Raw genomic sequence first — 16,038 nt, 5'->3', positions numbered from 1 at the left:
TTGATAATTATTTGAAGAAGTTTTAATTAAATTTTGTAAGCTTTTCTTTTAACTAGATTAAAGCCACAATTATATTTTTGTTGTTGCAGCTCCAAGAGGAATCCGCTTTCTAGATAATAAATACATGGACGACTATGTAGTGAGTAATTAAATAAATACCTTTGCTTCAAATTTTTTTTATTATTCATTTAATTTACAATAATGAAATGTTTTAGGGTGTGCGCGGCTCACCTGCACGTGCCACGTACCGCTAGCTCACTTGGTATAGTAGAATGGCACAGCGAGGCAAACGGATAAATAGAAACGACAATGATTTGGCGTCTTGCCCAGGCGCAATCAAAAGGCGCAAATGTAGGCTGGTCCCAGCGTCGGGTTCGTCGTCGCTGGCAGCTACCATGGGGCCCTCAGAAGAGGAGGAGACGATGGCGTCGTCCAGTCAAGGAGGGGCATCCTGGACCCCCAGACCACTCTGTGACATTAAAATCTCTAGTATATATAATCGCTCCTCTGCTGAGGCTCCTGCAGAATTATTTCGTAAGGATTTGATTAGCGCAATGAAATTACCTGACAGTGAGCCACTAAGTCCCAATGAATATTGGGTTATTACTGATCAATGGAAGCAAGAATGGGAGAGAGGTGTTCAAGTACCTGTCAACCCAGACTCCCTTCCAGAACCAACAGTCACTATCACACAAGCTACACCTATAAAGCAGCACAGTGAATTTAAATTGTAAGTCATATTTACAGTTTATTGTATCTTCTTTAAATATGTCTGAAAATAACTATGTTTTGAATATGACAGATATTCAATAGTTACATTGAATTTAATAAATAATTTTGTTCGAAACAATTATTATAATGTTACTTATAATTTACAACACTATTGTCATTACTACATGGTAATTGCTGTACTGTAGCAAGTACTACTACAAGAGAAAAATCCTTTCTGCATATTAAAATATAATCTTTGAGGTTTCATAAAGTTAATAGAATGCTTTAAGGAACCACTGATCTTATTTTTCTAAAAAGAAATGTTAATATTTTAAAAATTATTTGAAACCTAATGTCTATTCTATATTTGGTTAGAAAATGATTTATACTTGATGGAAATGTGATTTTTATTCCTGATTTTTAGTTTAATTTTAGACATGTATCACTTTACATATTAATAACTATAATTAACATAATATAAATGAATAGTCTTTTGCTAATTTTCTTCAATGATGGAATTTTCATAGACCTAAAAAGTTCGTAAGGATATCTCGTGATGATTATTTCAACCCTGAAGATCATCATTTAAGCACAACTCCAGCACGAGCAGAAAAAGCTTGTGCCTATGACCTTGATGATACTGATATTGCTTGGTTGGATGTATTAAACGGTGAACGTGCACAGGTATGTTTGAAATTGACTAGTTTTCATCACATAACATTTCGTTAAATAAGTCAATAAAAATTTCTTATTTGATTGAATAAATAATCTATATTTCTCATTTACTGTTTTATTTTAGTAGATTTAATGGATATGAATAATAAAACTCTATACATGTATAATAATTTTATTCTTTACAGCCAAAATATGAAAGTAAATGTTTATTCAAAATTGCATAGTTTTATTATATAATTTTATAATTTATAATTGCATTATAATTTTAGGCTGGACAATTGCCTATTACGGAATCACAATTGGAACGTGTGATAGAAGAACTGGAAGTTCGTTGTTGGGAAAGAATACAAACTATAGTCAAGAATGAGGAAGGTCTTGGTATTGAGTATGATGAAAATGTGATTTGCGATGTTTGCAGATCTGTAAGTATCTTCTGATTAATTTCATGAAACAGGATTAATAATACTGAATAGTAATAAAAATTATTTTGTTAGCCTGATTCTGAGGAAGGAAATGAAATGGTATTTTGTGACTGCTGCAATATATGTGTACATCAAGCATGTTATGGAATTACTTCAATACCAGATGGTTCATGGCTATGCAGAACTTGTTCTCTAAGTCAACGACCAGATTGTGTTCTTTGTCCTAACAAAGGTGGTGCTATGAAGTGTACTCGTAGTGGCCAAAAATGGGCTCATGTTTCTTGTGCTTTATGGATCCCAGAAGTCAGTATTGGTTGTGTCGAAAGAATGGAGCCTATTACTAAAATATCCAGCATTCCGGTATGTGAAATATATATATACATATATGTTCAATATAAATTTTATAGAAAAAAAAGTAAAAATTTTAAGTTCATATAATAAATTTTTCTTTATAGCAAAGTCGATGGGCCTTAATATGTGTATTGTGTCGAGAGAGGGTCGGTGCTTGCATCCAGTGCAGTATAAAGACGTGTAAGACAGCGTATCACGTAACGTGTGCCTTCAAATATGGCTTAGAAATGAAGGCAATCATTGAAGATGAAATGGCAGATGATGGAGTAAAATTAAGGGTACTATTTATCAAATAATTGAGAATATTAATTCCAAAACTATTAAATTATTAATTATTATTACAATTTTTTGGTAATGAAGAATAATAATGTGAATATTAATGTAAATTTTATTTACAGTCTTACTGCCAGAAACATAGTAGAACAAATACGAAAGATAAAGTTCAAGGTACTGGAAGCACTATAGGAAGTGGAGCTGACAAAGCGGGATCAGATTCCGAAGATGCGGAGTCTAGAAGACGTAAGAGAAAAGACATGACTTCTGAAGAGAAAAATCAAGCACGTGCTGCAAAGTATGTGTTTAATCACTATTTCGTTAATTTTTCTTTATCAACTTCCTATATTTATTATAAATTTTCGTCTATTTTTCATTAGACTACAGGAAATTGAAGCAGAATTTGACAAACACGTGAGTTTAAAGGATATCGCTTCGCAGCAGTTAGATGTCGATCCTGATGGCATTGTTTATATTTATAATTATTGGAAGCTCAAAAGAAGGGTAAGTAAGATTTGAAAACATCACATATTAGTTGAAACTAATAATAATTTTTTGTTGTTTACTATGTGCTTCTGTACTAATGATTGTTATTAATCTACGATTTTTCTATTTAAGATTATAATTATAAAAGTAATTTGACTTATTAATTTAATATGTTTGAATTACTTGTTTAAATTTATTTTTTCCTACATCCTATTTAAACATTCTATTTCGCTTCACTAATTTTAGCGTTGTTTCTTTATAAAGTCAACATTTATATCGAGAATAAGCAGAAAATCATAAATGAAATAAGTGAACAGCTTTCTTATGTTAAATTTATTTTTTCTTAATTTTTTCATTTAATTTTATAGGCTGGTCATAACAAACCGCTTTTGGCACCGCGTTGTGGAGAACTTTCGGGTAGTGGATCACGTAATCAAGGACAAGCAGCAGATCTTGAAAAGATGAGGACATTTGTGCAATTGCGCCAAGATCTGGAAAGAGTTCGAAACCTATGTTACATGGTTGGCAGAAGAGAAAAACTCTGTCGAACCTTCCTCAGATTACGAGAGCAGACTTTCCACAAGCAAGCTTTACTAATGTCTGGTCCACCTTTACCACCGTCAGCAGCCGCTGCTGTAATGGAAGCAAATCATGGACCTTCGATATACGACCGATTATATTCCCACCCTGACTCGGAGGATCACACTCACGACTTTGACACGATTATTGCCAGAATCGCTGGTATAGACTCTCCGACTAGTGAAGAGAAGAAGACTCAGCAGCAGCAACAACAGCAGCAACAACAACAACAAGATTTTAATGGTGCCTCTAGTAAAAAGTTATACTTCAATGGCTCTGTCCGAAGAAAGACTCTTTATGGCAGTGATCTATCATCTGTCAGTAGTAGTGAAACGGATGCGGCTAAGGTGAAGACAACCGAAAAATCGAAAACTGAGTCGAGTACGGAAGAAGAAACTAACGTTTCGACGAAAACTAAACTATCGCGAAGAAAAACGAAAAAGACTGTTCAATCGGCTGATAAATTACATTCGGCGCTTAGGGATAACAGTGAAAATGAAAAGCTTGTGAATAGTAGATCGCATACGCTCGAACATATGGAGAAAGAATTAGGAAGTGCTTCTGGTAGTGAAAGCGACGAACTGTTAATGTTAAGCGGTGGCGCAACGAAGCATTTTACCGCTTCCACTATTTATTCAGATACTGACTCTGACTCCCAAGAACATGCATCTCATTCTGCGGTTTTAATCACAAAAGCAGCAGTGAAAGAGTTTTCCGCAGCAAATTTGTCAAAAAATTCACAAAAAAGTTTTGGCAAAGATCCCAGACATGTCGAATCAACGTATCATAATACAGGATCGAAGAATAAAGAGAATCAAAATAAAGCTGGCTCTAAAAAGAAAGAATATATACCTTCCGCATTAATCGTTCCACAGAGACAAGCTGCGAAGAAAGCTTCGGAAATCATGCAACGCACACAGCAAGGCAAAAAAGACAATTCGGTGCCTGAATCTACTCCAGAAGTAATTAAGTCTCCTGTCGACGAATTTCCGAAATGTTCCTCGTCGAAGCAATCAAAAGACAAAACCCCTAATAAAAAACAGAGAGAAAACAAACAGTCGAAAGAAACTAAAAATAACGATGTATATGATTTCGATAAAGAAGATGGAACGGAGATTTTGGCGTATGTGCCGCAAAGACAAGCTGCCAAGAAGGCCGCCGAACACATCAAAAGTGGCATGGGTACTAAGACTACGCAGCAAATTGAACAGGAGACGCTTGACGGAAGATCGAAAAAGGAATCTCCAGAAGCAGGAAAAAGGAAGGAAATTAAAAAGGACGATTCTTCCAGAAAAGAAGAACTTCCTTCACGAAAAGAAGAAATATCCTCATCATCTTCATCGTCGTCATCTTCCTCATCCTCTTCGTCATCTTCATCCTCTTCTTCATCTTCTTCTTCCTCATCCTCTAGAAAAGAGGAAGTTTCATCCAGAAAGGACGAATTGATTTCTAAGAAAGAAGAATCGTCCTCCAGGAAAGAGGAAATCATCTCGAAGGAGAGTCGCCCGAGAAGACCTAGAAAACCGAGCGACCAAAAGTCGTCGGTGCTTTCAAGCAACAGCGATAGCAGCAGTAGTAGTAATAGTTGTAGCAGTTCCTCAGAAAGTAGCAGTGATTCCGAAAATCCAGAACGTAGGAAATTCTCAGATGAAGTGGTGGACGGTTCTTCTTGTTCTACTTCCTCTGAAAGTGATACTGGTAACAAAACGAAAAGTAAACCGGTTACAATTTCAAGCACAGCAAATAGAAGGCAACAGTCTAATAAAACGTCACCAGAACGACAGGATGCTGAAAGAAAACAAATTTCAGGGCGGAAACTCAAGAAGCTGCCCGAGAAGAAGCTTAAAACTTCCGACGGGCGGCGGGGACCTGAGTTTCAGCCGCCTACTGAGAGAGAGGAATCTCGTAGAACCCCTAAAGAACAACAACAGCCACAGACACAACAACAAGAAGCAACTGTCAAGAAGCAGGATCAAAGAGACAACAAACAAAAGCAACCAGCAACAGCGGGAGCCACAACAACAGGAACAGAGACTAATGAGGATCTGCTCATTGGGTCTGGAGATCATGATGGGGCAAGAAGTGTTCCTGGGTCCAGACCTCCCAAAAAGTCGGGTCAAGCTAGTAAGCAGCAGTCCTTGTCAAGGAAAGAAGATAAGAAGACCAAGTCCGAAGGCAGAAAGCGAAAACCGAACGAGTCTGTCGCAAAGGATGAAAAGAGTGGGAAAGAAACGATCAAGAAACCGGAGAAACGGTTAACCGACAAGCAACCTGTTAAGATAGTAGAAAATAAAAACGAAGAGGAGAGTAGAAAAGACGAACCAAAGATTGTTGATCAAGGAAAAACTAACGAATGCATGGACAATTCTTCAAAGAACGAAGAGAAGAAAGTTAAAAAGATTGGAGGCAAGGACGCAATCAATATTTTGGAAGAAGAAATGAAACAGCGTAGAGCGGAAAGGGATAGTCCGAAAAAATCATTGAGGGGATTAGATAAATTGTTGGAGAAACGTGAACATCACGACAAAATGTCTAAGAGTAAAAATTCGGAGGTGAAAGTTGAGAAAGTTGCTTGTGACGAGGAAAAGGAAGAGAAGGGATCCGTGGAAGAAAGTCAACAAATGAAAGAAGCTGTGAAAAACGAAGATCGTAAAAACCATATTAACGAGAGCGATATTATTATTGAGAAACCAAAATCGGAAGAACAAGAGGAGGAAGAGATAATAAAGAAGGATATTTCCGAGGTACCAGAAATTGAGAAAGTTATAGCTGGAAAGAAGAAAACGGATCGGAATCAAACGAAGAACCTGGAGGAAATTGTCGAACAACGAAGTGTTGAACCACTGCAAAATATCGAACCTCAGCCCGTTCCCGTGGAAGACAATGTGCAGAAAGAAAGCAGCAAAGATGACAACGTCAAATCTGTTTTGGAAAGAGTTGAAAATTCTGAAAAAGAACATCAAAAACGACGAAAATCTGCAAATAGATCAATTTTCTCGCCACAACATGGTAAAGATGCGAGTGTTTCGGAATTGTTTGATTTTGACCAGGATATGTTAACAGAAGAAATAGTGAACGAAGATGGATTTGGTATATCAAGAGATGCGGAAGAACGGGGTGTACCATTAAGTTTCTCGTTCAATAATGAGTTGTGGTTCAAGGAAGATTCGAAAGAAGATAGCGCGAGGGAAACATTGCATCTTGTTGAGAAATTGCGTATGGAACTCTCGAAGAAATCAAATTCTAGTCAGTTCGAATTAGAGGCAGTACCTGTGGATGGCGAAATCAAAAAGGAGGAACCACCAATAGAAAAAACGTACGAGCAACAACAACAACCACTGCAGCAACTACAACCGCAACAACCACAACAATCCCCGCAACTTCAGCAGCAGCAACAGCAACTTGCTCAAACTCAAGCAGAAAAAGAGACAAAGATCCTCGAGCCTATTGCAGAACCAGTCCTAAACGTAAAAAATGTTGAAATTTCCGAAGAAGAGGTAGCTATTAATGAAACCCGTCCTAGCACTTATAATAAGAGTACGGTAGAGGAAAAGAGAAAAACATGCTACTCGAGCGGTAACGATAGGTATGCGGCCTATGAAGAAGATCGTGAGGCGAACAAAGTAAGCTTAGTGGAACGATCAAAACTCGATCGAGCGGAGACTGACGAGAGATGGGTTCCACCAAGCATCAATAGTTTTGAACTGAGTGATGTGCAACATTTGAATGCTTTGATGGAGACGCAGAATCGTCGATACAGCAATCATTTTTCTAATGAAACTATTCCAGAGAACGATTCTATCGCGCGTACTCATTTGACCGCACCGAGTATCCAGGAACAATATCTTTTGCAGCAATCACATTCGATTCTACATAGTCAGCAAGAGCCACACGAAAGGACGATACTCGATCAACAGATACCTGAAGAAAGTCCTATGGAAATAATGAGCAGACATTTGATCAGTTTGCCAGCATCAGAAGAGGATCAGGCTGCTGAAATGATGGACAGGGTGCTCGATAAAGAGGACGACGTTGTCAGACAGCAGGAGTACGATCAAAATTCACCGTACAATGATATAAACGGTCGTCCAGACACCAGGTGGGCGGAAAGTCAAGTTTTGCCTTCCCGAAGATCTACATCTTCTTCGATTACTTCCGCCTCTTCCGCGGAGGATCATTCCATTCCACCTTACAAGAACGTACCGAGCATTCCGTTTCCACCATGTTCCATGGAAACAACATACTACGCGGATTCGAGTTACGGTACCGGTCCAGTCAGCCTATTTCCGCCACAGTCCTGTGCAGCACCTTTACCTTACCCTTCTCCTGGACCAGCTCTTTTTCCGCCAGCATTTGGAGCTGCGTTTCCAGGAGCTCAATCGTTATTGCCACACGTGAAACCGCTAGAAGATTCGCTTAATCTACAAGCTTCGCCATGTACCGCAGCATTCACGTCTTCCTCGCACAACATGGCGCTTACCGCAGCCATGGTCTCGCCTACTAAGATAGTCACACCACCTCCACCGCCACCGCCACCACCTCCACAAGTCACCGTTCCACCTGCAGAACCTATAGAGAGGACGCAACAACAATTACAAACGCAAGTAACCGCTTCACCTTCGTTGCCAATAAACTTCTTAAACACCGTAGCACCAGAGAGTCATGCCAGCGACACCGTTGTCGAGAGCCTTCAAGAAGCTCTAACGGACAGCAAGAGCCAACATTCTGGGAAAAAGTCACCTTCCAAACCTACCAGGACATCTGCTCGTGTAACGTCTTTGCAAGGGAAATCTCCGGGAAAATCTCCAAGACAGGAAACTCAGAAAAACGTTCCTGGAGCGCGAGGTCGTGGCAGAGGTGCCAAAAATTCGGCGCAACACTCCGGTTATAGGGGGCGTGGACGCGGAAGAGGCAGAGGTCGAGGTAGAAGCGGACAAAATTCAGGACTCCCTCTGGTCTCCGGCGCGGGTATCGGCCAACACGATGACTCCATTCAGAACAAACTAGTCGGCACAGTTTACGACTTCGATTCCGACGAAGATTCAACTAGTGAGGCGAATATTGCCGATTTACGCACTATGAGAGAGCGAAAGAAGTCGACTGATGCCGCGACGGCTGGAGTCGAAAGGAGAGATTCCACGGTTATGGCTTCCGGAGAAAGCGTTCAGTCAAGACTCTCCAGCCCTGGAGGTAGCAGGAAGTATCTGGAAGACAGACGACTCTCTTGCTCTCCAAGTCATGATGATTCTGTTGTCGTGGAAAGTCAGTCAAACGCTGGACAGAGCTTCGATACCGTCCTACCACTTATTCCAGGCCCTGTCGATATGAGAACATACAATTCCACTCTTGATGCTTCAAGTTCTTCTACCTTGCATGGTCAGACGTACGAGAATCATTTCCTGGGTACGTTTACGAGCGTTTCAGCTAATGATCCTGCCCTCCCGGATATCGAAGAAGACCTCGAGAAAGAATTCGGACCCGCGCTGATCAAGCAAGGTCAAGAAGACTGTTCAAAGCCGAATTTTGATGCGAGTATCGATGCCTCATCTTCTGGCTTTGTTGACGCCAATAAAGTCTCCTTGACGGATTCGAGAAACCAGCTGAAGGTTAAGATCAAAGGTCCTTTCCTGGATGCTAATTACGTTGCTACCTCGTCGGTACCACCGCTTGCACAGCAGGCACCCGTGATAATCACACCAGCCGCTACCAGTGCTTCCATCGCTTCCGGAACCTCAAACCTTAGACGAATGCGAAAGAAGGAATTGCTCCGGCAGTACTGTTCTCAGGATATGAATATGGACGAGCCAGGCTGTGGAAACCTGGCTACGTCAGCACCAATCATCATGCCACAGATCAATCGCACAGTGATAACAATACCGAAAGCGGTTGCCTCGATGACCAGTATACCCACGAGGGAAGACTACAAGGCAGTCGTCGATGCGAACATGGAGAAGAAACGAAGAAAAGAAAGATCTGCCGGATTCTTGGATACCAACGAGGAAGAGGGAAGCGTCGAGAGAAGGCGGGGCAGCGCTACTAACGGTGCTAGTTCCAGTGGTAACGCTCCAGTCGGAAACACGGATCGTAGGAGAGGCAGGCAGAGTAGTGGCGGTAGATCGACGACTACGACCACCACGACCACTACTACGAACAGTGGTCCGCCGAAGTTGAAGATCAAGATCGGTAACAGCATAATTGGTGGCCAAGAAAGTGGCCAGGATGACAGAACGAGGATCAGACCGCCGAAAAAGCGGTTGTGCAGTATTCCTAGTAGTACACCGAGCATCGAGGAGTTAAAGAGAGAGAGTATGAAATTCAGGCGTATGATCATGGCCGGTTTCGATAACGATGAGAAATTAAGAGGGAAAAGTAAAAAGGATAGAAATAGTAAACGAAAGAAACGACAGTCGAGTAGAAAGGAAGCTAGGGTACGTATCCTCGAGGGTGGAACCGCTCCTCCGAAATTAATAATAAGACTCGGCAAAGGTAATGATTCTCCAGACGAATTACCGATTTTGCTCACGGATGAGGAAGAAGAGGACGAAGAGGAACGACATCCGACTGATAGTAGAGTAGGTCCCCCACCTCCGGAACCGGTCAAAGACGAGCCTGTTTACCCATCGGTAGCTGCTAACATCGAAGAGAAACAACCTACCGACCCAGATACTGGTGGTAGTGCACCCAGAAACGTTCGTTCGGCGAAAGTCACTCCGATTAGGTTAAAATTGACACGTTGTCAAGAGGGCTACGAGTTGAAGGGCCCACCAGTCCACGGTGAGGAGTCCAGTTTAACGAGGGAGAAACCGGGAAGTCTTGAAGTTTCGAACGAGACGAGAAATCCACCGATCAAGGGCCAAGACGAGGAGGAATCTTCCAGAGAGGAGGAAGAAGAAGAAGAGGAGGAGAACAATAGTTCCGTGCAGAGGGACTCCTCCACGTGTCCTGCCGCGACAAGTATACCGCAGGGATGCCAAGTTAGGTGATAATTAATGATACTCGTGGAGTAATGAAGCAGAGGACAAGAACACATACACACGGTGCTTGTATGATTTTTACGATCGATAAAGAAAACGGACTCGATACACGCTTGCGGTGAAAGCATGTTGCCGTAATAAGGTGAAAAACTGTTCCTCCAAGTGATACGGTCCAAGAAGATCGAGGTACTGCATATTCTTACAAGACAATTTTTTATAATATTTGTTGCAGCGTATCGTTGGCTTAGTGGAAAGATCTAAGAAAGAGACAGACAACACTGATGTCGTCGTAGGCTTCAAAACTTCAAGTTTTTGGTATTTGCTTTAAATCAGGTCAAATATTTTACTAATATTATTAAATTGAATAATACTACTTCGATAAATAGATCGATATTAATAATCAAATCGTTAGTGATCAAATATTTTTTGTTTTGCAGATAGATCCGTTTAGGTTCAAGATTTTCAATAGGAGTTGTACATATAATTGATAAAGTACGGAGTATGAATTTTATCAACTGTTTTCACTAAGCCTATGATACGATAGTTCTTGATACAACATTTTTTACAAAATTGTATGTAAGAATTACTTGCATTAGTCTGTTGATGATATTTATAGACCATGTTTTTTATTTTATTATTATTATATTTTATTATTATTAATATTAATATTATTATTATTAATCATTATCATTATCTTATGTATATACGATGATTATTCTTTGTTCATATTAATGAATTTCTTTTATAAATTTCACCTTCTTACGGCAACAGAATCACGAAACAAAAACGCTCATTTCGGCGAGAGGAACAAGGTGGTCGCGCGACTTCTAAGATATACTCGTTCTGGACTCGCTTCAACGGACGTTCTCCTACGTTAAACGAGAAGAATTTATACTCCTCGAGAAAAAACAAAAATAATCCGGTTTTATTCTTAAACAATACTCGAGAGATGAAAACGGGCGTGCCATTTCGCGGCGGCGACCAGATGTCTGTTTTTCCTTGATGAAAGAGAAAGCAGATTGAAGAAACAGTCGAGGTTGTTGACGAAGGTCTCCATGGAATCTACTGTGAATTCAACGGACTGATGTTGTAAAGAAGAAAAAACATTTTTTGTCTTGTCTACACGAATTCTCCTGTGTATGTGTGTATGTCTGAATTATGCGTGTGTATTGTATGTGTACAGAGAACTTGAAAAAAAAAATAGGAAGAAACGATTAAAAGAACGTTGGATTAAAACGGGGATGATTCTCGAGATTACTTCGTACGCGGCCTCGTCGGAACTTTCACAGTAAGAAATAGTTAATTGTACATAATTGTAATCTACGATTGTATTTAGTCTAAGTCGAATAAGAGGAATACATGCGATAAGAGGATGAGAGCTGTAAGTACACGAGGGAGAAAGTGAAAGACCGGTGAATGTGCGAATGAGAAGCTGCGTGAGAGATTTTGTAATCAGTGCGAAGCTTACGTGATGGCTGTGTTTTACCACGCGGTCCGATCTTCCAGGCAAATTAATCCTGGGCCGCGCAGAAACGTTCAGTATCCCCCCATAATTACTGGATCGCTCGAGTGTTCCCCCCTCTCCCCAAACAAAATGGTCGATTGACATTATAGTAGAAATAATATATATTTAAAAAATGCAGAAAAGAACATAACAAGTAAAAGAAGTAATGAACTTTCGGGCGGAGAAAGAATTGTAATTTAGCCGAGTTATAGACGAGGACAATCTTACTGCGCAGTAGCAGTTTCTTCGATGAATTAGATCAATTAATCGTATAGTCTACCGCAATAATATGCATCAATTATAATTACGCAGTTATCGTTAGTATACGAGTCACCGAATGTCCGTTGTTAGATATATCTATTCGTATCTAGCATTGTAGGCGTGTAATAATATACTTTTTACCAAAGTAAATTCGTAAGAACTATCAACACGCATTTCTCATCGTTTTTATGATTCATTTGGTATTATATATATATAATATATATATACATATATATTATATATATATAATTATATATATAATCATATATTTAATATATATATATATTAAATATATATATAATATATATATTTTATTATATATATAATATATTAAATATATGATATATATATAATATATTAAATATATGATATATATATATAATATATATATATATATATATTCAAATATATTTTATACCGAGTACAATGTTAATAATTTATTGTATTTGTTATTGTAAGTAAGCTCTACATAGAATGGAAATACGTTTTTACACAGTAGTATAGTTTATAATGTGATAGTTAATTCGTTTGCGCTCCTTCTGGTTTTTACGTTTTTACTTTGACACCGAACAATCTCATTTTTTAACTCATTTCCGGGGAACATGAATTTCCCTTTTAAGGATAACTGCGTAATTTTACGATGATAAATAAGCATCCACTCTTATGGATGTTCATTAAAAAAAGAGGACTATATGAGAAATAGTAATCAAAAATAATCGTCCATATCCATATTGGAATTCGTTATACATTAAAAAATGTTTGTCCTCGTTGGACTTTCGCCGTGTATGCCAGCGATAGAGGGACAATTTTCTTTCTTATGCGGAAACAAATATAAATTTTGTTTCCTTCTTCATTCTGTGACGAAGATAAAACGTAACTTCTTCGCTCGGAATCCGGGGTACGGAATTTCTCTGCGCGGACCGATGTATTTGACCCTAGATCCAGTCAATCAAATTCCCATATGTCCGCTTTTCTGTACTTATTACTTTTTTTAATTGCAACAATTATTTTTATTCAACTACGATGTGAAGTCTAAAATCGAGTGTCGTATGCTATTTTTCGGAATACATAAAGATTTCCATAGAAAAAATTAGTATTGTCAAACGATAGTTTTGTCTATATTTTCTACTTTTTAATATTGTTTTACATCCGTACAGAGTGTCCCTTTAGAAGTACCGTATCCATGTATAAGAGATTCCTGAGCTAACAGTACTATAATTACATGTTTCTTAAATATTTTTCTTTTGTGCTTTTTAAATTATTGACTATCAATGTTGAAAAATATAAGAGCTCTAATGTATCGTACTTTCACGATATTGTACCTCTGTACGAATATTTTGTACGATTTTTGATACAATTTTGTACGACTGAATGAAATGTCTGTAAAAGAATTAACAAAAAAAGAAAAGGGATAAAACAAAACGTTATTTAAACGTTTTTAAATAATTCGTGACTCATATGTCACTTTTAAATATTGTTGCTTACTATTTATCAATTTTAAGAACGATTTCATTTAATGAAATCATATCTTCGTAACGATGGAATTGTGATCTATGAAAACGTGCAAATGCAATGTTTTATAAATGTTTTCTTTTTTTTTTCTTGCTGTTACAATATTCATTTTGAACGACAACTTTTTATGACTCATAAAAAGAGTGGTCTAATCAGCATTTTTTTATAAGTCAAAATAAACTATATGTAAAATGACGGTGCAATATGCTACAAATGCCTATACTTTATTATATTCGACTATCTCTTTTTCTTGCTCTTGTATGATTCTCAAAACCGTAGAAACATTTAAAATTATGTTACCTTAGCTCAAGAATCTCCTCATTTAGAAAATGTTGTACAATATTTTATTCTGTATATTTATACAAACAATATGGGGTACAAAAGAATCATTGTAGATCGTTCTAATAAATCAAAGCTATCACGAAGATTATCTCGCTCAAAGATGACGATTTTTTGTTTTCAAGTTTTGATATGTATATTTTTTGTTATCTGTATGATTGATTTTACATAGAATATAGAGAGTTACAGTTAAATGCAATTGAATATGCGGACTCAACGAAAGAGAAGTTTAACTTTAATCAACTTGTAAATAAAATATAATCCCAACTAAAATCAGAAGAATTCCAATCGTGATTTTAATCGTGATTTTAGTAAAATATAATAATCGAGTCAGCTGGTTCTAGGGTCGAACGAGATGTTAATATTAAATTATATAGTCTCCTGAATTCTGAGACGAAGAATAACGTTATACGTCGTTGGACGCCGAAGAAAAAATTCGTCGGCGATAAGCTGAGCCTTAGAGGAGCCTATTACGTTGTACAGAGAAGAAGCAAGTCAAGCAGAATTGTTTAATTTCGAATCGTTTCTTGCTTATGCTAAGCATAGAAAGAAAATTAAAGAAGCTGATGAATTTTGTTATAATTTGTTGCACGTGTCTGCATGTAAAAATAGAAAGTGTAGACACTTACAACGATTCAAAAACACATACGTGCATATATAAATATATAAATAGTTTTATTATATTGCAAAATGAAATAATACAATATTTAGCTACTGTATATAGTGTAAAAGAAAAGCTGGTCTTGTAAGATACGGATTAAGGTGTTTTAATGTGCACATAGCCGCGTCATTGTCAATGATGAGTATATTATTACGATTAATAATAATTACAGTTTTTTAAAAAAAACACAGAGATAGATATCGTTGAATACCATTTTGTTTAATCCTTATTTTTTTGTGAAAATATCCATTAGAATTTTAAAAAGTAATTTAAAATACATACCTGGTTATGTAACTTTGTCAATTTTCTCGAGAGGGCGCTGATACAAGATTTCAAATTCTTTGGATAACATATTACTGTTGCATAGTAGCTTGTTATTAATTGTATATATATCCAGCCATAATAGCCTTGCAAAAAATTTACACAGTCCTTGTTTAATTCACATTTGTAATAAAATGAAACCTACCCTTGTAGCAGATGAGATGTTTCCAGAAGGTGCTGGATCTTACATCGAATTAGAAGAGGTATGTATCAATTTAATAAGGTTATGTTTACGTTGAAACATTAATTTTTATTAGTAAATGATGAACTAAACATCGTTTTTTCTCCTCCAAATTATATATATTGATAATTTTCGAAAAGTTTGTAAATGGTTGTTCTGGAGGAAAAAATAAACCAATACGAATATTGATAATCATGAATTTATTAAAATTATTTTAGGTTGGAGGTAGTCGTTTGTTGGTTGATTTAACTGCAAGTGAAAAAGCAGTACATGCGGATTTTTTCAATGGTAAATAAAGATAATATTTTCATTCAAAATTAATTAATGCTGATAGCATAACAAATACTACTGATATCTTATGAGTAATAATGCTTTCTTTCAGATTTTGATGATCTATATGACGATGATGATCTTGAATAAAAATTTATAATTTTGATAATAGCAATAGTAAAAGTAATTATAATGAAAAAGAAAAACAACTTATAAAGCATTCTATAAATATTTAATTTAAAATGCTTTGTGATATATAGTAGAAATTGAAGTAAAAAACATGGAACAGATTTGCTTTTATGACTACTTTTAGTAAATCTATTTTCATCTTTTATTTGAACTGATTCAGATAACAGTAACAAATTTTGAATTTATATAATACATATATATGATCGTTATAAATAACTATAAAAACTGAAATTAAAATAATTATTCTAATATTATATATTTATAAATTATGTTCTATTATATCAATTTATAATCAAAGTTTTAAACAAGCAAATATATGTCTATTGGAA

General features: G+C 37.1%; 2 protein-coding genes and 1 long non-coding RNA gene across 10 annotated transcripts; 2 read left to right on the top strand and 1 right to left on the bottom strand.

Annotated features, from left to right (window-relative positions):
- Window positions 1-182: 182 nt before the first annotated feature.
- On the bottom strand, window positions 183-12,252 carry LOC117239334. The gene is made up of 3 exons (XR_004494421.1): window positions 11,940-12,252; window positions 565-702; window positions 183-469 (listed from the first exon to the last, which is right to left on the bottom strand). It is a non-coding gene; the product is annotated as an uncharacterized LOC117239334 (long non-coding RNA).
- LOC117239269 (PHD finger protein rhinoceros) lies at window positions 237-11,672 on the top strand. Of its 8 annotated transcripts, none has more exons than XR_004494404.1 (10): window positions 237-730; window positions 1,239-1,395; window positions 1,656-1,808; window positions 1,881-2,168; window positions 2,264-2,437; window positions 2,558-2,730; window positions 2,813-2,936; window positions 3,287-10,613; window positions 10,704-10,804; window positions 10,909-11,672. XR_004494404.1 is itself a non-coding variant. In XM_033504726.1 (8 exons), exons 1-8 carry the CDS (start codon window positions 273-275, stop codon window positions 10,478-10,480), a joined length of 8,721 nt encoding a protein of 2,906 aa, XP_033360617.1. In that variant the 5' UTR covers window positions 237-272; the 3' UTR covers window positions 10,481-11,672. The 8 variants fall into 8 exon arrangements, 1 of the variants encoding a protein (XP_033360617.1); XR_004494403.1 differs by having other exon boundaries at window positions 3,287-10,804; window positions 10,909-10,963; window positions 11,243-11,672; XR_004494402.1 differs by having other exon boundaries at window positions 10,704-11,672.
- A 2,818-nt stretch (window positions 12,253-15,070) lies between the features above and the next one.
- On the top strand, window positions 15,071-15,810 carry LOC117236274 (COP9 signalosome complex subunit 9). The gene is made up of 3 exons (XM_033499081.1): window positions 15,071-15,272; window positions 15,469-15,538; window positions 15,633-15,810. Exons 1-3 carry the CDS (start codon window positions 15,204-15,206, stop codon window positions 15,668-15,670), a joined length of 177 nt encoding a protein of 58 aa, XP_033354972.1. The 5' UTR covers window positions 15,071-15,203; the 3' UTR covers window positions 15,671-15,810.
- The last annotated feature ends 228 nt before the right edge of the window (window positions 15,811-16,038 follow it).

This window comes from Bombus vosnesenskii, unplaced genomic scaffold (assembly GCF_011952255.1).
Source record: "Bombus vosnesenskii isolate JDL3184/JDL3185 unplaced genomic scaffold, Bvos_JDL3184-5_v1.1 scf7180000013264, whole genome shotgun sequence".
NCBI lineage: Eukaryota > Metazoa > Arthropoda > Insecta > Hymenoptera > Apidae > Bombus > Bombus vosnesenskii.
Note: the sequence above shows the minus strand (reverse complement) of the source record. Positions and strands in the feature narration are given on the sequence as shown.